Source organism: Podarcis raffonei, chromosome 15 (genome assembly GCF_027172205.1).
Source record: "Podarcis raffonei isolate rPodRaf1 chromosome 15, rPodRaf1.pri, whole genome shotgun sequence".
In the NCBI taxonomy this organism is placed as follows: Eukaryota; Metazoa; Chordata; class Lepidosauria; order Squamata; family Lacertidae; genus Podarcis; species Podarcis raffonei.
The window spans coordinates 11,858,562-11,881,015 of NC_070616.1; the positions used below are offsets into that span (position 1 = coordinate 11,858,562).

General features: G+C 41.6%; 3 protein-coding genes across 5 annotated transcripts in view; 2 read left to right on the forward strand and 1 right to left on the reverse strand.

Annotated features, from left to right (window-relative positions):
• UBE2G1 (ubiquitin conjugating enzyme E2 G1) overlaps positions 1-14,755 on the forward strand; it is a 35,122-nt gene extending 20,367 nt beyond the window's left edge. For 2 of the 3 annotated variants that reach the window (XM_053366701.1, XM_053366702.1), the window contains exons 2-6: positions 2,554-2,656; positions 6,944-7,041; positions 8,415-8,593; positions 10,820-10,945; positions 13,680-14,755. In XM_053366701.1, the coding sequence (XP_053222676.1) occupies positions 2,554-2,656; positions 6,944-7,041; positions 8,415-8,593; positions 10,820-10,906 (467 nt within the window). In that variant the 3' untranslated portion in view covers positions 10,907-10,945; positions 13,680-14,755. Of the gene's footprint in view, positions 1-2,553; positions 2,657-6,943; positions 7,042-8,414; positions 8,594-10,819; positions 10,946-12,240; positions 12,334-13,679 lie in introns of all 3 variants that reach the window. The other variant, XR_008327728.1, reaches the window with a different exon arrangement.
• A 4,748-nt stretch (positions 14,756-19,503) lies between these two features.
• LOC128402834 (RNA-binding motif protein, X-linked 2-like) lies at positions 19,504-21,550 on the reverse strand. The gene is made up of 2 exons (XM_053367232.1): positions 21,231-21,550; positions 19,504-20,521 (listed from the first exon to the last, which is right to left on the reverse strand). The coding sequence occupies exon 2, from the start codon at positions 20,504-20,506 to the stop codon at positions 19,817-19,819; it is 690 nt and encodes a 229-aa protein (XP_053223207.1). The 5' UTR covers positions 20,507-20,521; positions 21,231-21,550; the 3' UTR covers positions 19,504-19,816.
• Positions 21,551-21,613: 63 nt separating this feature from the next.
• The window catches only part of ANKFY1 (ankyrin repeat and FYVE domain containing 1), a 44,786-nt gene continuing 43,945 nt past the window's right edge, over positions 21,614-22,454 (forward strand). The window contains exon 1 of the mRNA XM_053367930.1: positions 21,614-21,692. Within this exon, the coding sequence (XP_053223905.1) occupies positions 21,683-21,692 (10 nt within the window). The 5' untranslated portion in view covers positions 21,614-21,682. The remainder of the gene's footprint in view (positions 21,693-22,454) is intronic.

Sequence of the window (22,454 nt, forward strand, 5' to 3'; positions counted from 1 at the left end):
ACAGCCTACTCTGCTTTTGCCCTTTACCACAACTGTGTCAAATTATGTCATCCTGCAAACCTTGAATCAAGTTTCCTGTACAATCTGTTTAAAAGATTTGCGAGAAAACAATCAGCTGTTCCTACTATGGGTGGATTTTTTGTTCTCTACTAGGGGGGCAACACTTTAAAAGTGTATTGAAATGAGACAAGTGAATTTTATCAGTGTATGGAAAAAGTAAGGCTTGGAAGAGTGTTGCAACAGAATTCAACTCTTGCTGTTCCTTCTGCAAATCACCAGGGACAGACAGAATGTTGATCAGGATGTAAATTGGGAAGTCCCCAGTTTGGATTACTGTATATCAAGCCACATTTTTTCCAGCTTCCCATTCTGCAGTACTACTGACTTACCTTATAGGGTGGCTCTTAAGGATTCCAATGTGATACACAGGATGTACTTTAAAGGCTCACAAGTGATATATTCTAGGTATATTAATGACATCCACAGTCATGTTTATTTGACCTTTTAGATAATGTAATGTGTGCATTTCTGTTTGTTTCTAGTATCTGGGGCCTGTGACCGTCTAGTACAGAACAGCCAATGTAGTGACTACCAGATATTGTTGAACTAAAATTTTGATTATCCCTTCCCATTGGCTATGATGGGAGTTGTAGTCCCATCAACATCTGGAAGATGGCTGCTTCTGCCCTGTAGTCTTTTTTTTTTTTTTTTTTTTTTTTTTTTTGCTCCTGTCCAAGTATATTTAGATCCTTAGCATGCCCATACTTTCAGTTAAACTTTCTTCCAAGTATTTGGAATGTAAGATTGGGAGGTTAGATTGCAACAGAGTCGAGGTTTCAATTTATCAGAAGACTATGCTTACACTAACAAAACCTTAAGAACATTTCTGTAAATGTTTGAAGATACTGCAGGTACCAGTTATGGGAAATAATTATTGCTGACTTCAATTCATTGGTGATTTTTTGGGAACAACCACAAATCCACAGCTATGCCTCTGACTACCTGAATGACGTTTGGGAACCCCTGATCTAGGGTATGCACTTCAGTTGAACAGGCTTCTTAAAATTGCTTGCACTTCAAAGAAGCTGTGTAAAATAAAGTAAATTCTATACCAGAGCTTTCCAAGCTGTGTGTCACATTAGTGTGTCGGCTGCAGTGTATAGGTGTGTTGTGCGAACGCTCCCCATGCTCCTCCTGGGGCTGGAAAGGGGTTAGTTTAACCTCTGGTTTGCTAGTAAAGCTGAATTACTGTGTTGTGAAATGATGCAAATAAAAAGTGTGACTAAAAAGTGTGTCACCAACATGAAAAGCTTGGAAAACTTTGTTCTATACCCATTACTTGTGGGTGAATGGTAACTGGTTGTCTAGGCCTCACAAAGAGTTTAATAGCTTCTTATTTAAGAAATACATGTCCACCTCTTGACTTTCAAAAGTCCTCAAGGGGGTTGACAGAGAAATGAATTAAAAAACCATAAAAACAGCATTAAAAATCATAAAATGAAGTGGCAAGCTGTTAATAAAAGCAGCAAACTACCATAATAAAACAACAGGTACATGATAAAATGAAGGGATGCTAAATGCAAGGGAATAGGATCCACTTTGACCCTCTTGTTACCTTGGCAGGTACTTGGTGAAATATTGAGGAATTAATTTGACAGTTTAGGCACTACCACAAAAAAGGCTTTCTCTCACTACCTGGGGACATACGGAGAAGGGCCTTTGAAGCTGACCTTGGTTGCCTGGCGGGTTCACGTGGTAACTAGTGCTCTTATGCAGGTCACAAGCAATTTAGGCTGCTCTCAGTCAGCTCCTGGAAAGCAACTGGGATCTGGATTTATACTTCACACAAATGAATTAATGGATAGCCTATAACCTTGATTTATTTGTATCTTAATAAAGCAATAATATTTTTAGTGTGTAAACACATTTTTAGACCAACTTACAGCCTAAGTAAATAATGACAAACTGAAGTTGATGGTCAGGTTTGGTATGAGTATTCTGCATTATAAAAGACATCATTTTTTTGCCCATGAGAAGGAACTAGAGATGTGAAGGCCCAGAATAAGCAGAAAGGGTAATTTTTCCCTTGCCCCTAGCCTTCACGTATCATGGGGCAACTAGCTTGTACAGGTGATCATAGCAGGCTTTTTGGCTAAATAACAAGGTAAAATACTTTAAACTATGTTTTATTGGAATTTATAGTTTGTAGCATAATTAGATAGCCATTCTTTCAGGGAAGAAGAATCCAGCCACAAGTCAGTTTGGAGGCTCACAGGGGAGTAGGACCATATAGCTAGGATTGAGCAACTTGGTTTCTCTGAAATGGCTTTATGTGTTGGGCATTTGGTATATCATTGAATATGAGCTTTGTGTTTACGAGATAATGAGCAAACTAGGGACCTTGAGAATGTGGCATAGAACAATTGAGTTCTAACTTAAAGAGCACTTGGATAAGCTCTGAAAGTTATTTGTTTGCTTGTTACAAATGAAGCACAAGACATATGTAAATGTTACTTCTTCTATAACAGTATATATATTTTCTTTTTTGAACAGAGCTCAACAAAAACCCAGTGGAAGGATTTTCAGCAGGTTTAATAGATGACAATGATCTATATCGATGGGAAGTTCTTATTATTGGTCCACCAGATACACTGTAGTAAGTATCCCTAGCTGTTTAACTAAAATAGCTGCTTTCTTAAGCATCTAATATTTTGATAACTAACTTCTTCTGCCCTCTCAAAACTGATTTGATATGGGGCGGAGAATTAAATATTGGTATAAAATGTATGTATTTGAAGTCTGAGTTATCCTGGGTTACAGTAATTCTATCCTAAATCTAATGGGGATAACTTGTAATATTGTGTTTGTAAGAAGTAAAACTAGCTACTTGTTTCAGTCTCCATGTAGATAATAATCTGTCTCCCTGCAGGGCACAAGGACAGACCTGCACTATGAATAACTGACTGAAAGCAAAACTATAGCAAGACCTAGATACAAGCTTCCCCTTAAGACTTTGGAGGGAGTGAAGGATAAATGTTTTGAACAGGGCAAGCTTTTCTCTTTTTTTTGGTTCATGAAGTTTGAGACCTAAATAAATTATCTTCTTTTATCACTTGAACTAAAATGTACACATATAAAGCAGGCATTTTCCCAAAATGAAACACTTGAGTATCCAGCTAGCACCAATAAGCAAAGCTCAGGACCAGAGAAAAGGTCTTGACAACAACAATAGCATGGCAGCTGGCTAACATAATATTATTCTAATTTTGGGTCTCATATAGAAGACAATTGCCATTACCATATTCCTCGGGTGGAGGTACCTAAGGCATCATAAGGCAGATTGAGGTGGCAATCTTAAACACACTTATTATGAAATAAGCTGTGTTGAGCACAGTGGGATTTACTTCTGAGTAAACATGCCTAGGATTGCACTGTCAGTTTGCAAGTAAAAATGACATGCACCATGATGTATGAGGCTTGGGGACTTCCATTGCAAGATGATGATCTCTGCTCATTGTTTGAGAGTATCTACTTGTGCTACACTGGAGTCAAGAGTTGTTTGACAGGGCAAGTGGGTTGTGCTCCTCCTGCTGTTTGGAGGCAGGAAACGCTGAAGCTTGCATCATTTACACTCAACTATGTGTAAATTGCTGGGAGACATCCCTAGGACCTTAAGGCATATAATGCAGCAACTTTTCTAGAGCTAAGCAGGTATTGGGACTGGCCAGTGCTTGATGGGAGACTGCTTGGTGGGCATCACACTGACTACCCTTGCCATTCACTTGAGTTCATGGAGGGAAAGTAGAACATCATAAATACACATTTTTCCATGCAGAGTAGGTGGTGGTGCAACCAGCAAAATACACCCCCTTCTGAGGATCATGGGGACCATATTGTATGCTCTGATCTGAACAATTTGGTTTGCTTAGGGTGGTCTTTGTTCCGCCTTTGGCTACAAAAACAGGGCCTTAAAGCTTTAAATGTAACTTCTCAAGGAAAAATTCTGAGGAATTATGTGCTTATGACCATTTGTGAAATAGAAGGTGGCAGATGAATCACTTTCTGCTTGTTGGCATATTAATTGGAATAAATGCTGGGTATACAAATGGCAAGGCCTGGAAAAATATCTGGTGTCTGGTAGCATGGGCACCTAGAAAGAAGTGTGATACTGTTGCCTAGGAAATTAAAACATTTCTCTAGTCGTGCTCCTGATGTAAAAGAGAGCCAGAAAAACAAGGCTACTTTCTTGAACAGGTGCTAGCTGCAAATGGGATTGATTATGTGAAACTGCATGTCTTGCCACTATTCCTATTTAATATGTTCAAGTTCAGGCATCTGTCCTAGTGTTAACACCTGCCTCATACAAAACGCCATTTTAGGCACAGAGCCAACAAGCTGGCTTATTCATTAAATACATATGATGGTGAAATGTGTATGTGGATCTGCAACACTTACTTTGGAACAAATGTTTGCCAGTCCTGTACCCACAGAAACCTGAAAGTTTTTTTTATTCCCCTTTAGTGAAATTTTCAATCTGCATATGGTCTTAAGGTGTTCAGATGTCTTGTGTTCTAGTGGGTGTTCAAATCCATACCTACAATATGGGTTCCAGCGTAACTAAATATACATGTCCCCTTCTCTTTCTGCTTTTCCTCTTCTGCCTTAGGTATATCTATCTGAATTTATTGTGCTTTAGCTAAACTACAATTCCAAAGATTGGGACAGGGGGGAGGCAGGGGATAGAGTTGTACTGTAGACGTGCTCCTCCCTTCTTTCTACCCCATCCCAATCTTTTTATTATTATTGTTGTTGTGCTTTGTTAATGCCAACATACCCCTAACAACAAAAGAGCAAAGTAAAGTAGAACAAATAGCTGAGGGTTGTGAATAATCATTTTAAAAATTTGCCTTTTCAGTTGATAGGGCTCATATAAAGAAAATATTGTTACATTCAGGTAGACTTAAGAGTTCATTATAGACTTGCCATATAGAGTGTTAGCATATAATTTCTGTAATCTATTATATGTAGCTAGTTCATGTACGGCAAGTAAAGATAGGTCTTACTTCTATTGGTGCATTGGTGGACTGTGTCTACTTTTCCTCTGTCAGTGTTTCTTTAAAGCAAACATGGCACAGTACCACCCCGACCATGATCTACTTGTGATTACCAACACATTAGTTGGACTAGTGGTTTGAGTACCACCTCGTCAGTACAGTGAAGGGGGAAAGCAGAAAAGGCAATACATAGCAATCTGTAAAATCCATACGAAGGTCATATGAAAGACTTTACTCTTTGTACATGTAGATTGGAGTGTCACTTTCTTTAAGTTATACTGTTTGCATGTAACACTGAGCAAAATAGATTGTAAGCAGATAAACTTAAGGCCCAAGCTTAAGCATGTGTACTTGTAAACGAATCCCATTTAAAAATCAGTGAGACTTACTTCAGTTGGCTTTGCCACACATGACACTTAAGTCTGATTTTTAAACTAGCAAACCCTAGGCTAAATGCATTATGGTTCTCTAGTACTTCCTCTTGAAATTGTAGACTTGACCCAATGAGCCATTCACTAAAGAGAAATAGGAAGAAGTTTAAGGAATTGATTAAATAAGTTTTTCTCAAATAGTGGGTTGGGCCCCAACATTGGCCTTGAGCTACTTTCAGGTGGGCCACAGACTGCACAGTGCCTCCTTGCTTGCCTACCTTGCTCCATAGCCATGTCATAGCCTTTTGGTTCAACCTGTGCTGGCACCACTGATTCTTTGGATGCTGAGTAAAAGTGGCTGGACTATAGAGAAGTAGGTGTAGGAAGGGATCCCTCTTCTGAGTGAAAAGGGCCAGATGAGGTGCTCAAAGAAATTAGAAAGTGAGATAAAGGGGTATTTTTGTTAATAATAAATAAATAAATAAAACTGGGAATAGAAAAGAAAGTTGTTGTAGAAGGAAGTAGTGAATGTGAAATGACCATGGAGGAGAGATGTAAGAAACCTGAAGTAGGGTTTTTGGGGGGCAGGAGGTAGAATAAAGTACAGGTTGAATGTGATAGACTGGAAGAAGTAGTTACAGGACATGGGTAAAAAAATACTTTTGAGGTTCTGCTGAAGTTTTATTCTGGAGGATGCACTGTGTGTAGATCGCTAACAAAAAAAGAAGTTTTACCTGGGCGGAATAATTATTTGTTCTATGTTACTTGATGTATTGCATTCATCAACTTTTGCAATAACCTTTACTGTCTCAAAAATGGCAAATATCTGAACTGCTGAAGACATTTTTATTATTCTGTACCTAGATATTATTCTTGAAAATAAATAAAATTATACAAAAATTACTTTTGAGTGGCAAGTGCATAGAGGTTGGGGAAAAGATGAAAGAGAGTCTTCACATAATACTGTGGTTCAGCAGATTCTTCCTAAAATGAGGAGAGTGAGTCACAATACCTCCAGAGCAAATGCCCATTCTTGGCTTGAGGAAAGGGTGAGCTTTAGGACTCCTTGCCCCAAGGAAAACACTGTGGCAAAGAAATGAGAAATTTCCAGAGTTTGATTAGATATTGGTAATTGCCAACTGATAGTGCCAAATTCTGCCTTCATCTGCAACCATTTTATGACAGGCTCTGATGCACCACCACCATTTTCTGACTGGTGAGCCTCAGAATTTTTCAGTTGTCTCAAGTGAATTTTGGGTGTAGAAAGTTTGAGAACCACCGGAATAAATAATAATCCTGAGATATATTCTGGGAAATTGATGCTGAAGCCCCAGAATAGGCATTACTTGGGGAAATACACGTCTCGCTCTGCCATTTAATAAATAACCATTCCTAGTAATGCTCCAAAGTGTTGTACTAGGATCTGATGACTGCTTAAATTCAAAGCAATGGTGAACTTAAATCACTTGAAACTTCTAAATGCAGTGACTGAAAATTCTTCCTTTTTTTTTTTTTCAGTGAAGGCGGCGTCTTCAAAGCTCACCTTACTTTCCCAAAGGACTATCCACTCAGGCCGCCAAAAATGAAGTTTATCACAGAAATATGGCATCCAAATGGTAAGACGCTGATGTCATGTGTAAAGTGTGGTGTTCTGTCTTGCATCTGGAATGAATATGAACTAAGTTGAGAGCCCCAATTTTGGATAATGGGAAATTATTAGGAAGGAATGTAAATATTTGGGTTCAGGAAAAAATACTTTTGCTGGTTTCTGTGTCTTTCCTTTAACTGTAGGTATGATATATTGGCCACAGGTGGTATACAACATAAACTACCGCTCAAGATTGTTGTGAAAATACATGCATACCACCTTTATCTCCTTGGAGGAAATGTGGGATATAAATGCAGCAATAAAATTATTAAAATATTGGTTAGGTTTCATCCATGTGACAGTTGGGTGATTAGGCTCTCAGTACACTGCTTGCATACAGTCTAATATAGAAAATTAGGTAGTATTTTAAATTTGTAGTGTGGAAACTGGAATTTTAAGCCTCATCTGACTCTGGATAACTTAGTTCCTTTGGATTATTTAGTTATTTATTAAAATAATTCATATTTTATGCCTTTCATTTTGAAAAGAAATTCCAAAGTGATCCACAAACCAAACAACTAAATATCACAACAAAACAACTAAATAAAACCAAGTTAAAATGTCAGCCACAGAAGCCAGGAGTGCCAGGAGCCAGTATTTATGGTCAGAGAAATGCCTTGAGTACATTTTCAATTTTCAGTGGAAACTTTGAGATCATCCCACAAGATAGATGCCACAATGGAGAAAGCTGTTTTTACATCTGCACACTGTGAAACAATGAATAGGGCCTCCTTCACTGGGACCTGTTTTAGTATTAGCCTCTGTTCCCCATTTTTAAAATGGAAATAATTGTGTATGGGATTACACAGCAGTTGCCATAATCAACTAACGGCACACTTCTTCTGGTGTATTTTGAAGATAAAGATAATTAGCAGTGGTGAATTGCAGTTTCCAGTTTAGCTGGTGGATCCATATATTGTGAATGTAAGCAGAGCCCTACTGGAGTGGATCAAAGGTCCATCTGTTTCAACTTGCCCTTCCCAAGAGCCAGACAGATGCTTCCACAAACAGGGCATGAACATCACTGATAATCATTGATATGTTTATTCTCCCCTAGCTAACATTCATCACCACATCTTTGGGCAGCAAATTCCATATATTAACTAGTTGTGAATCCTATTGTCAGTCGACTGAATCTTGCTCACTATTAACACTTGTACTCCATGTTTCTGACAAATATTCCTATTAATGTTATCCTTAATAGTTGGGTGGAATTGATGGCCATAGCAGAGGACAAAACTCTCCAGCAGCCTCACTACTTTGCTTTTCATTGTTATCTGAAGACAGGACTTCTGCTACAATGTTAAGGCTCTGAAATTCTATTTTTTTTCTTCTTGGTAGTTGATAAAAATGGTGATGTCTGTATTTCCATCCTTCATGAACCTGGTGAAGACAAATATGGCTATGAGAAACCTGAAGAACGCTGGCTTCCCATCCATACTGTGGAAACCATAATGATTAGTGTAATTTCTATGCTGGCAGATCCCAACGGTGACTCTCCTGCTAACGTTGATGCAGCGGTATGACTTGCAGCTTGTAAATAAATCTCTTCCCAGCATTACTGTTGAAATACCATGGAATGGTTTCACGGCACGCAGCTTTATCCCCTTAAGATGACTTTTTAGTAATAAAAGGGACAGGAGTTGAACAAATGTAATGTGGTCATGGTATAATTTCAAGTGTAATAGGAGTCTCTCCCTATTTTGCTCTCCCTATTTCAGAGGTGACCAGCATCTCTGAATTTTTTTAAATAAGCAGCCATATTTGTAATCTTTTTTTCTTAACTGTGTGAACAAGCTTCTCCTCAATAACAGGCATGTATGTAATAAATACAGTGGTACCTTGTGTTGCGTAACCTCCAGGTTACGGAATCTTTGGGTTACGGCCGTGGCAAACCCAGAAGTGGGTTTGCGGCTCACGCAGAAACACTCTGCGCGCTTTGCGCATGTGCAGAAGCACTCTGCAGCTCCATGCATGTGTGCAGTAGCGGTCCTCTGGTTGCGAAATTTTCGGGATATGGCCGGGCCTCAGGAATGGATCCCGTTCGTAACTGGAGATACCACTGTATTACATAATAGTTGTCCAGTTGGTTATTTATATGTATCTGCCCTTTCCTGCTCATCTTGTGTGCTCAGGTTGAGAAGAGTTCCTACTTGATTGATACACCACTGCATATAGTGGAGTATCACTTCTGTTTAGGTTCTTTGTCTCAGAAAGAGCTGGATACCTTTAAACCTCTGACTGAACTTATACAAGCATTGAATATGGTATCTAATTGTCCATGAGTTTGGAGTTTTTCCTGGTACTGCCAAATTGGACTTGAAAATGTAGCATGTGGCCTTGTGAATTCTTGAAATAGAAGGAAGTGTTTCAGGAACTGTGGTTTCAATATTCTGCTTTGATCCTGGTGTGTCTTGATAAGTGGAAAGAGCAGGATGATTGATTACGCAGATCTGATTAACTTACTCAAGATGCAGGATTTGGCACAGAATGTTGATTCTTCTAGCTTAGAATACATATAACCCTGATTCAGGCTTCAGAATGGATGGCTTGTATACTGTCAATCAAAGATCAATGGAAAAGTTCTCCTTTTAAAAAACAAAACTGAATCCCAGATAGCACTTGCTATGACACCACCCATCAAGCTACCAATTAAAACTCTTGTTTTAATGCCGGAAGTTTCGTATTTAATTACCGTATTTTCCCCTCTATAACACGCAGATTTTTTCTCCTAAAAAGGAAGGGGAAATGTCTGTGCGTGTTATTGAGCGAATGTGTGGTCCCTGGAGCCGAAAAATCAGGCAAAAATCAAATCGCGCTTCACGGAGAAGGGAAACCTGAAAAGAGGAAGCGGCTGTTTTCCTGCATTCTGCCTCAGGGTCTTACTGCCCACCCGCCTCTGTTTCGTTGCTGTGTTTGCTGAAACGGAACAAAGAGCAGGGAAAGCCCCTCCCCTCCAGGCAAGCAGAGGGGAAAGCAGAGTGTTGTTCCTTCTAATTCCTCTCTGTGCTCCGGTGCTGCTGGGGGAGAGGGAGAGAGGGGGGGAGGGAGAGAGGGGGGAGGGAGAGGGGGGAGGGGGAGAGAGAGAGAGAGAGAGAGAGAGAGAGATGGCTGGCTTGGGTGAGGGGAAACTTTTGCCTTTCTTTCCTCCCTCCCGTTAAATCCCTCTCCTGCATTCTTAGCCAGCTGCTTCTCTGCACACCCCTCTCATGTCCCTTCTTTGTTTTTCCTTCGCTCCCCACTTAAAATGTGGTTACAAAGCATAGATCCACATGGATCCTCAGGATCTTTGCATTGGGTCACCCCAAATTCACCATCAGATCACATAGCATGTCCATGGCTACAGCCTGCCCCCCCAAAATCACGCACCCACTGTTGCCTGGGGCTGCAATGGTGCAAAAACGTGGTTAAAAAGCATGGATCCACATGGATCCTCAGGATTTTTGCATTGGGTCACCCCAAATTCACCATCAGATCACATGTCTGTGGCCACAGCATGAAGCACAAAAATGATACATCCACTGTTTCATTCAGAATGTTTTTTCCCTTGTTTTCCTCCTCTGAAAACGATGTGCGTGTTATGGTCAGGTGCGTGTTATAGAGCGAAAAATACGGTACAAATGTTGGTTACTTTTATTGCCAAGTATTTTATAGCACTCTTCATGGGTTTTAGAGGAGCTGAAAAAATAATGAAGTTACTTGTGGTGGCTTGAAGAATCATTTGAAATTTGGATTTTAATTTACAGAAAGAATGGAGGGAAGATAGAAATGGAGAATTCAAAAGGAAAGTTGCCCGCTGTGTAAGAAAAAGCCAAGAGACTGCTTTTGAGTGACACTTAATTCAGCAGCTAGTAGCTTCACTTTTTTTCAGGGTAAGTAGGGTTTAAAAAATTTTTAATGGAAAATTCCATTTTGCATTGGAAAATCCAGAACGTGTTTATTACATGTTGAATGCTCAAGGCAGTGAGGTAAGTATTCACGTTCTACAAATGTGTATTTCCTCTCTCTCTCTCTTCTGCATTTATTCAGCAGATAAGATTTTGTTTTCCTTTATTGCTAGGAGATAGTTCTTTAATGCTCAGGCCAGATTATTTTATTATATTTATATATTGTAGTATTTTCATATTTTACACACACACACACACCACAATTCTCCCACTCCAGTCACAAAAGGCTCCTAAAACTGAAATTAGAGCACCATTTCTTCTTTATACAAAATTTATATACTGACTGATGGAGGGAGAACCCTCTAAGTAGTTTACAACATTATAAAACATTAAAACAATTAAAAACAGGTCTGAAAAATAATCAAAAGGTGATAAAAACCAGTTGTGGCTGAAAAGAAAACGCATGTAACTTCTACACGTCGGGATAGCCTTGGCTAAACAAACATGTTTTAAACATTGCATACAGCACTGGAGTTTTGGTACACGTGATAGAACACTGTCTATAGCCCCAGGCCCTGAAAAATCCAAGCAAGAGCCCAAGTGGTATAGTTCGCTGTGCGAACCCAGTCTAAATCCCTGCTCAGCAGCAGAAGCTACTGGGGTAACATGCTTCCTGTGCTGTGGAAATAAGGGGCGGTGTGGGAGAGGGCCATATATTGTCACACTTCCCTTCCTTGGAGGGAAAAGTGGGGTTAAAAAAAATTGCAGCTCCACAAGCTCTGGCTGAGTGTACAAGGAGCAGAACCAGACGACGCTATGGCTTAGGTATTGGTCCCAAACCTGGGGCCTGAACCTGTTTCAGAAGTCGTTTAAAAGACACATAAATGTCAAAGACTAGCCCACGTACTTGGAGATACTTACAAAACCCGAGAATATTGCAGCCTTCTAGCTTTTTGTTTCCTCAAAGACAAAGTACTGGTGTCAGGGGCTCAGTGAACAAGTGGGGAACACTAAGCAGGACTGGACACTACTGATATCTCCATGCAACACCTGGTTATAAGTAAAGTTATAACTCTTATCCCACCCCTGCCCCCAGCAAAAGAAGTAGTCGTGGTGTCTGGAAAATGTCAGCTCTTCAGCAGAAGCCTATTTGCCTAATATAACTCCAGTAGTACACTCCAAAGCTAAGCCATCCTGCATGAATGGAACATGTTTTGCTTAATAATTTGTGCCAGAGTTGGTAAAACATTAGTCTCTGTTGCTTGTATGTGTCTCTGTAGCACTTGTGGTTACTGCTGATGGTAATCCTGCAACTGATGATTTCCAAAGAATCTTGGTGTTGCCAGCTGAAAACTAAACATGCAGCTTTTGATGTATGTATATGAGAACTAGCTGTTTTTGGTAACTAGGCTTCTGCTTGTCTGTGTTGGCAGATATGCCCCTCACCCCAGTGGTTGAACTTTGCACTTGGCTTTATTAAATGCTGAGTTAGTCCCTTTTCAAGATTCCCTCAAACACTCCATTGGGTATGGGGTGGTCATGTGGGTACAGCCTTAACGGGACACTTCATATCTCTAATTTTGGGTTTGGGGGTTATGCAATCAGTGAGAAATGTATTGGGCAGTAAGCCTTCCAAATGCAGGGATATCTTAGCTGAGTTGTATGGCCTGTACAAAAAAAAACAATCCCACCGATTGCACATTGTAGAGGACTGCTGCATGTGCCATATAAATGCTTGTGTCTTTTGCCTGTAATGAATGTTTTACTGCAGGCAGATTTCCTCTCTGCAGCTGGCATGTTATTGCCACTGACGGTTTGAGTTGCCAAACTACCATTTTGGCACAGTATATTGTACTGCTACTCCCACTTACTATTGATGCTTTTGGGATGCTTAATTTTAGTAGCTGCTGAGGGAAAAAGAAACCCTACTAGTATTGTAGCTGAGTTGGTTTGACAACTAAGGTTATAGTGTTCTTGGTCTCAGCAAGTGAGCCCTGAAGCCCTGATACTTCAGCTCCCATTGCTCTTGCTGTAAATAAGTAAGATGCTTTTAATTGGGCAACAACCTGCTCAAAGTATACAAATTTGTAAGTTTCACAGAAATATTTAATGAGAATAATGGGAAGTAGCACCTAAAGGACACTAACGTAAAGAACAGACTCTCCTACACACTCAGTTGGTAGATGGAGCAATCTTTTTGAGTGAACTGTTCCTGTCAGAAATGGCTTAAAACATGTGTGGCTGAATACAACTTTGCTGAAAACACAGGTTTTTCAGTGATGTGTGTAGGTCTTTTGTAACTTGAACATTCTGATGTATTTCACTAGGGCAATGCTGCCAACTTGATGTGCCCCTCTACATGTTTGTTTTTTAAATGGGGCTTGCAGAAGATCAAACCGTAGTTTTTAGTTTAGGAAATGGCAGTTAAAGTTCATTTGAATCTCTGTAAAATACTTAAGTACAGAAGATGCTCAATGTGTTAGTATTCTAGTTGTGTGCTCCCTGTAGGACTGGCCTCTGGAAAGCAATCCTAGTGCAAACCTAACTGGGGCTCTGAACAGCAGTTCAGATGCTGGTACTGAAAGTTCTCATATCAGCCTATCTTGGAAGCACTCGCCACAGAGAACTTTCTTTTTCGGTCTGCTGCAGCCTGTCATTTGATGATGCCATGAAGACTAGATCTAGTTTGGCTGATGGTTCTTTGTTCTTGCCTTTGTAGGTCTCCAATTGAGGAACATGGCACTGTTTTTCCTGCACTCTATCCACCTAATGCTGGACTTCTGTTTATACCAAGTTGGCAGACACTGGCTGGAACTGGGCTGCAATAAAACATGCCAGTTATTAATGCTGACAAAGAGCCTAACAAGTGCCAACAAGGATTTGCGCATTTTGAAAACTAATGGAACTGCTTTAACCTTCAGGAAGAATTGTAAAGATGTGTACATAGCACAACATGATCCGGATAATATATACTGTTCATGTACATCCACAAATACACATTGTACCAAATAATGCTGTCTTGTAGTTAGAATAAGAATCGTGTAAATTCTAAAGATTTTTAGCAGGTTTTCCATTTTTCTCTTCTCCCCCCCTCCCTGGTTTTCCCTATGAGTCTTTAAAATTTCTCGTGAAGCATGTCAGTCTAAAACAAATTAGGATTTAAAAATTCTGTTTTAACTTTTTCTTTTCAGCCATTGAAGATTCATTAAAATCTCTCACTTTAATAAAGTTTAATACCTTTGTAATGCTGTCCCTTCCCCCTTACCTTTTTTTCAGATTACATAAATACAACACAGATCTATAACTTGATTCTAATGATGACTTGAGCACTGTCATCAGGAGGTGCAGTTCCTTCCCTTGCATTATGACCCAGCTGTGCTCATCTCTTGGCTTGGATGTAGCAATAAGATTTTACAGCTGTGGAGCACCCTTGAGCCTGTTATCTTTCCCAAAAGGGTTGAGAGCATTTGTTTTGGAAGTGGTCAGCTAAGTATGTTAGCCCAATATAGGATGAACTGCTTTCTTTTGATTTCTTGCCTGGTTTGAAGTTGGATAAATAAAAGCATGCAGAGCTGTAGGCTTTCAAGTGAGTTCTGGTTTTGCTATCAAATGCTATTTCCCTTTTCCTCTTCTTCCTCTTTCCCCCTCTTTATATTTCTTTGCCTTTTGATCTCCTGCAGGTTTTCCTCACTTAATGTATAAAGACAAATTGCGATGTATATTTTCATGTAACTTGATTTTGGAATTCTGTCACCTTCTGTAGTGAGTTCTTCCAAAATATAAATTTTTCCAATAGCTTGGTGTCAAGTTGGCTGTTATGCAGTATAAAAAATGAGAGCACATTTTCAGAGAGCGTTAAGCATGATGATGCTGGTAGCCGATGGACAACAACTGCTTGAGACTTCATCAAAAGGTGACTCGTATTCTTGGAAACTGACTTCTAAGGAGTTCAGTGAACCTCCATGGAAAGTGACTGTAACCTGATAATGCAGAAGATAGAAAAAAATGCATTGAATTTTGCTTTGGTTGAAATACTGAGTGGTTGTTCCTTTGGAAATTAACTGTTCACATAAGCCAAAGTTGGACAAGTAGAATATTCAACTGTAGACTCAGGCTGTTTCCAGACTGGGGATTAATTTGCAAACAGGTCATAGACAACCATGGTTATTTTATTTACCAGGTTTTTCCTGGGGAGAGTAAATGGGGGAAGGAAATGTGGGCTAGTATTTTGATGCTAACTTTGTGTGGACACTATTAAAAAAAGCATGCCTGAGGAGCACTGATTCTGCAATCAACATCCATCCAGCAACACCCTTTGATATGGAGGAAGAATAAATAAAATGACCATACTGATAGGGAGGGGGATGGCACCATTGCAGAGGCCCTTCTTAATGGCAAAACTCCTTGCAACAATGGCTTTATGTTCTGGGCCAGTGTAATCTCTCCTCATTTGAGGCATTTAATCTTGCAATGTTATATTCACTGTAGGATTTACTTGTAGGCTTCTTTGGTCTTTTCGTTCTGCAGCAATTTGTTTCTGTTGTTTACAGCAGTGCTTCAAAGGAGTGGCTGGAGGCAAATTGCTTGCTTTAATTCTGAATCCACAAAGGAATAGTAGCAGCCTCCCTATGGTATAATGTGGGGGCAGGTGGCACTTAGGCTGAGTTACATGACACGAACGAAAAAGTACACACAGGTCCCTAGTAGTGCTGCATCATGCATTTGCCCCTGCAGTTCTTGACAAAACATACTAACTGCCCTCATTTTACAGTGACAGTACAGCCTCTGATGCCATGTAAATATCCTTCTGGTAGAAGGAAACATTTGTTAACATAACAGAGGGACTGAGTTGAATGGGTCTTCTGTGGCTTTTTTGTTGAACGCAGTTAATTGCATTGGGTTTGAATGGATGGATCTATGTGCTTGTAAAGCAACCTTTAAGCAGAAGCACTTTTATAAGCAGTGGGCCAGACCTGCCTGCTTTCAGGGCTACCATTTCAAACAAAAGGAATTATGGGGAAGGGGGGGAACATATGGTAGGTTTCAGAGAGGAAAATAGTGTACCAGTTATGAATGCCAGGGGAATCACCATTGGTACCTGCCAATTAGAAGAAACAACAATTAAATCCTGAAATAGAGGTAGGGAGTTCTTGCCTCTGGATTTTCTTTAAAAGCAGCAATGTTTTGTCCTATTTGTCTGGGTACATGCAGCAGCATAAAGTTACTCTTAAGCTGCCATGAATTAGAAATGGTACTTAATTAAGTGCTCTCTTTTTAGCCAGACAGATGTATTTGCTGCTTCTGAGCTGTTTAGTACCCAGACACAATAGCTGGATTTAGACAATTGCTCAAACAAGAACCAAAATTGTTTGGCTCCTGCTGAGGTGGGGGGAGGAGAGTCCTTGCCAGCCAGCTGGCTAGCATTTGTTCTCTTCTGCTTGCGTAAGACATTGGGGGGGGGACGGTTGTCTTACATTTTGGCCATCTATTCCATAATTAAAATATGAAGGGAAATATCCCAGTGTTTCTAGGGCAGCTATTGTGATCCAAAAAGCGGCCAGCTGGATGTGGAATAATAAGGTCTCCCAACTTGCGTCTACACAAAGCAGTCACTTATTTGTCCCTTGAACACAAACTGCACTGCAGTGATGGCAGTTTGAGAGGGAGGAGAATTTCTCTTGTCACCTTGGGTGAAGCAGGGCTGAGCAGAGAACCCAGCTGGATTGTGGGAAAGCTTTGACTTTTCCATTGGAATTGGGCAGGGGAGGGGGGCTAGGAGACAGCAGGAATCTAACTCTTTTGTCAGTTCTAAAGGACCCAGAATGGTTTGGGAGGGGGTTGCTGGGGGATATTTCCCACTTCAGACAAATTAAGCCACATCTTTTTGAAGAAGCTGTCAAAACTTTTAAGGCTAAAATCTAATTGATCATTGTGTTATATGAAGCTACATCATTATTTTGTGCTTGCTTTTATAACAAGTTGTGTCCTGGCTACTGCTGGCATTAGACTTACTCTTCGGTTCTGAACATGTCTGCTTAAATCTGTGTTGTGGTTGATTGCAAGTGCTTACACTGTTACACCATTTAAAGGACTACTGTGGAAGAGTTCCTGTTATTGGTTGGTTGGTGACCAGGAGGAAAATGCTAACGCAGCAGTTTGACACCACACACACACTTTGAGACAGATGGATGCCACAAGGTGACAACTGCATGCTTTTTTTCTTTTGTTGGAAATAAGCTGGGTTTCTTTTTTCCAACCTCACCCCTAGAACACTTATTCAGAAATGGGAATGTCTCCTATTCTTCCTTTGGGGCCTGATACAGATGGCTGTTAAGAGTGCAGTTCTTGGGATATTAACCAGCTTGTTTAAAAGGTTTATCTTGCCTTGTGGAGGTTTACAGGTCACTGCACAAACTGCAGGAAAGGCTGACCTGTCTCTATTCAGAAGGGTATATTGGTGGGCATAGGAGGCAAGATGTCAACTGGATCCAAGGTTCAGTAGAAACATCTCTTCCAGTCCTGACTTTTTAAAATCATTTGTATCTTGTCTTTCAGGAAAACATTTCCATTGCTTATCTTACTAAAAGTATGAATAGTAAAAAGAAGCTTGAAGGGTTTTAGCTCAGTGGGAGAGCATCTGCTTTGCACGCAGAAAATGCTAGGTTCAATTCCTGGCATCGCCAGGTAAGGCTAGGAAAAACTCCCGTGTCTCTGAAACACAGGAGAGCCAATCAGTGTGAACAATACTGAGCAAATGGACCATTAAATCGGCTCGGTATAAGGCAGCTTCCTGAGTTCTTAGGAATGTCATAGACCACTTCAATTTATAATTTTAAAAGCAGTACCTAAGGACGCATGCAGACCATAGGGATTATGATTTTGAGTATTGCACTACAAGAAAATGTCTTCAGCGTATCTAAAGACATGTTAAATTTCCTCAGGGAATGTCACCACTGTAAAGCCCTATCCCTTGTATCTGTAAATTTAATTTTGGTGTCAGGTCTTCCACAGGCAATCATGGGGCTTTGGTAGATGGTGGTTATTATTATTATTATACTTTATTAAATTTGTATACTACCCTATACCCGCAGGTCTCAGGCCAGTTCACACCAGTGTAAAAGTGGTGGAGAATGTGTGGTTGTCCAAATATTGGACCTCAGTTCCCATCATTCATGACAATGGGCCAGGGTAGTTCAGGCAGGATGTAAATAATTTTACTGAAATACTAACGGTGTTCCGTGTGCTGCTCTGGTGCCGGTTCGCCAGAGCAGCTTCGTCACGCTGGCCACGTGACCCAGAAGTTTCTGCGGACAGCGCTGGCTCCCGGCCTCTAGAGTGAGATGAGCGCACAACCCTAGAGTCTATCAAGACTGGCCCGTACAGGCAGGGGTACCTTTACCTTACTGAAATACTAAAATGTGAATACATGCTCTGGCGGATTGAACAAACGAGACCAATAGTGGGTCCAATGGTAAAGAAGGCTGTTTCTGCATGTACTGTAGAAGAAAGTGAGGGGCAGATGAGGCTTGTCAACCTGGGAAGGTAACCCATCTAGGAGAAGGAAAACTGATCCTAAACCTCCACTGTCTTGCACATCTTCAGAAGAAAAGGCTAAGGAGTAAACCCTGAAGAAATCTAGAGTGGACTTCCTAAGACGGTTGCATGGTGTTTTGTATGCCTCCTTCCAGCAACTCCTGCCAAGCTGGTGCCAAAACATATTGCTCTGCTTTCCTTTGGAACACATCAGTGAGGCTGAGAGGTGGGGTTTGTCATCTGGGCAACCCAGGACCTCTGTTAGCACTGCCCTGGCTTGCATCCCAGGGAGGTTACTTCGGTGCTGCTAACACAGCGGTTTGACCTCCAAAGGCACACTCCATCTGTCTGTTTCTTGAGTCAGACAAATGTCAACAGCAAGTACTAATGGAATTCAGTGGGATACTACAAAGAATGCTACTTTATTCCTTCTTCCCAACCTGGAAAATATTAGGATTGGATAGCATATTAAAGATCTAGACAGCTCTTGGCACAATCAAATTTTAGGTAGCGATGGCGGCCACTAGGAAAACTGAAAATGCAGTGGTAGCATCATACTTCAGTTCACTGAAACTCTGAACTTGGGTTTGCTCCTTTTCAATCTTACTTTGGTCCTAATGTAAAGTTCTACTGTAGTGTTGCTTTTGGATTTTGGCAAATGCCACAGAGGCCCAAGTCTGTAATCAGAGACATAATTAGCAGTGTAGTCTATATGCCTACACAGGAGTAAACTCCATTGAGTTCGGTGGGACTTATTCTCAGGTACATAAAAGGATTACAGTGTTTATTAGAAACCCATTTTCTTCCAGATTCTGTACTACTACAAAGGAGTGGAGATAAATGTTCTAACACTTATTGTTCTAATTTTTATTTTTCTCCATCGCTATTCCTGTTATTGGCACACAACTTACAAGTTTACAGAAAAGATTTTCTCTCTCTCCCCCCCCCCCATACAGGACAGGGAGAAGCAGAATTTAATTTTTACACACACAAAAACAACACGTAAAGACTTGGTCTATATGCAAATTTTATTATTCTGTTTCTAAAACCAATCCAAAGTTACTTAAAAAACGGAGGCCAACAGCACACAATATTAACTCCACCAAGGATTCAGGGCTCCCTGCATGTCAGGTCTGTGGTGGCTTGAAGACTCCTCCTTGCAGGGCTTCTCTTCTCTCACAGCACTCCCAGGTTCATCTGCTTTCTGTTGCTCAGGGCCTTTCTTTGGGAGTATCTACCTTCTTGTGCTTCTCACTGTGGATTATTCTCTGTTCTTTCCTGTCCCTATCTGTGGCTGTCTGGAGACCTAACTCTCGCATGCTCCTACTTAGACTCCCGTTCATGTTGTGCCCAGCTTGCATGTTTGTGCCCAGATGTGCTACTCCAGGTCTGCTGATTCACATTGGCATGCCGTTCATACTTTGGGTCTTCCTTCTCCACTTTGATCTTGGTTTTAGGAGGCGAGTCTGCAAGCTGTTCCTCTTTCACCCGTTTTTGGTGCTCTCTTTTCTCTTTCTTCTTCTTGCATTTCTCTTTTTTGTGTTTCTTTACCACCACCTCACTGTCTTTGGGGGACTCTGGTGAACTTGGAGGTGTTTTAGCACCACATCCACTTTCTCGGAGAGCTTTTGTCACATCATCAATATCCTCAGAGTCTTTCGGTGGGCGGTAGTTAGCCACATGGTCCACACGAATTGTCCTTCCTTTAATCTTTATTCCATTAAAATTATCAACCGCAAGAATGGTGCTTCTCTGATCTTCATAGCAAATGAAACAGAAACCTTTGGATTTCCCTGTCTTCTTATCACGCACCAGATTTATGTTCACAATTTCCCCATACTGTGAAAACACACAAAGAATGTCGCCTTCCGTCAGCTCATAGGGAAGACCACCCACAAATACCCAAGCACTGTCACTGTACTCTGCATGCCAGGAGACCTTATCTTGTACACCAAGCTGTGCCTCACGCTCATTCAGCTCATTGATCAGCTTCACTTTGGTTAGTGGATTCATGCTGGTTCTCTTCGTCTATTGTGTGCAAAAAAAAAAAAAAAATCTTTTTAAAACACTCATAAAAATTTACTGACCTTTCAAAAGCCCTGTTAGGTAGCAAATGCATTTACACTTCTGTTATGGCAGCGGAGTGGCCATGTGTTCTTAATTTACAAAAGGCAGTCTTCTCTTTTCTCCTTTTTATTATTTATTGCACACCCCTCAACCTAAGGTGCCAGGATAGATTGCAACACAATACTGTATTAATATTAAAGCACAATATTTAGGATGCGGGTGGCGTTGTGGGTTATACCACAGAGCCTAGGACTTGCCGATCAGAAGGTCGGCGGTTTGAATCCCCGTGGCGGGGTGAGCGCCCGTTGCTCGGTCACTGCTCCTGCCAACCTAGCAGTTTGAAAGCACGTCAAAGTGCAAGTAGATAAATAGGTACTGCTCCAGTAGGAAGGTAAACGGTGTTTCTGTGCGCTGCTCTGGTGAACCAGAAGTAGCTTAGTCATGCTGGCCACATGACCCGGAAGCTGTACGCCGGCTCCCTCGGCCAATAAAGCGAGATGAGCGCCACAACCCCAGAGTCGATCACGACTGGACCTAATGGTCAGGGGTCCCTTTACCTTTTTAAAATATTTAAAACGGATTGAAGTGTTGGACTACAGCCTGGAAGGCCACAGTTCAAATCCCAACTCACACTGGGTGGCTTTGGGCCAGTCCTTGCCTCTCGGCCTACCTCACAGGGTTGGTGTGTTGAGGTTAAAAATGAGAGTGCGGGAGAACCACGTACGCCACCCTTGAGTTAAATACCTAAAAATATGCTCAGAGAGGCACTTTGGCCATGGCCTCGTTTTTAAAAGACAAAACTTCCTCTCCGGGCAGGGAGCACTCTGCACGTGCTCAGAGGCACATCGCCCTCGGGGCGGGGAAGGAAGACCTCGGAAAAGAACGCGCGATGTAAAACTGTTCCTTCGAAACCCGAAATCGGTGGTCCTCCTGCAGCTTCTTCCTAGCGGCCATAACTTCAGCCCAGTCAGGAAGGCTGTGCCGCTACTGCGCGTGCGCGCGCCGCCTCCTTTTCTCTCCTCCCCCCTCCCTCCCCGACCCACCCCGCTCTATCTCGCCCCTCCGCCTCCCGCTCTCACCTCAGGTCTCGCGAGAGCTCCGAGGCAGCGGCCCAGGGCCAACATGGCGGAAGGTATGCGCGATGCGGGCGGCGGCGGCGGCGGCAATGCCAGCTGCACCTTGAGGAGCGGGAGGGTTTTTTCTCCCACCTCAGGCGGTTTTTCTGTGGGGCGGAGCGGTTAGCTAACAGTGGTTTTGGTGCTGCTGGGTTGGTGCGGGGTGGGGGCAGATTGAAACCGGCTTGGAGGGCGGGGGGGGGAGTGTTTGGGCGTGCCTCGTTTATTTGTGTTAGTATTTTATTTAACTCTATTCCCTTCCGAGGAGATCGAGGCAGGATAGGTGGACCTTTTCCCCACCCCCGTCTTATATCCTCACAAGAGCCCTGGGAGGTAGGCGAGGCCATAGTGGTGCAGCGGTTAGAGAGAATGTGGACCAGGGCTTGGGAGAGACCTGGGTTCAAATCCTCCCCACCCCACGCCTCCAACTCGGCCAAGTGACCTTGGGGGCAGGTCACAGCCCCTCAGCCTGACCTACCTCGCAGGGTTTGTTTTATTGGCGCCGTAAAATTTATAGACCATTGATTTTAAAAGGCACGCAAACAAAAAAAAGCACGCAAACACACACACATCAAAGCAGTTTACAAAGGATGAAATACTAAAATATAGAAAAATTCACAACCCTGCCTTCAAACATACAAAAGTTAAGATAACTGAAGCAGATTAAAATTATCTCGGCTTTCTGGGTAGACTTTTAGCAGGTGCCAAAAAAGAGAGTATGGTGAAGGCGCCTGCTTGTTCTCAATAGGCAGGGAGTTCCAAAGTGCACTAAAGGATCA

What these genes read in the sequence shown, in the direction of transcription:
- LOC128402834 (XM_053367232.1), bottom strand. Translation starts at nt 20,506, where the DNA reads ATGAATCCACTAACCAAAGTGAAGCTGATCAATGAGCTGAATGAGCGT.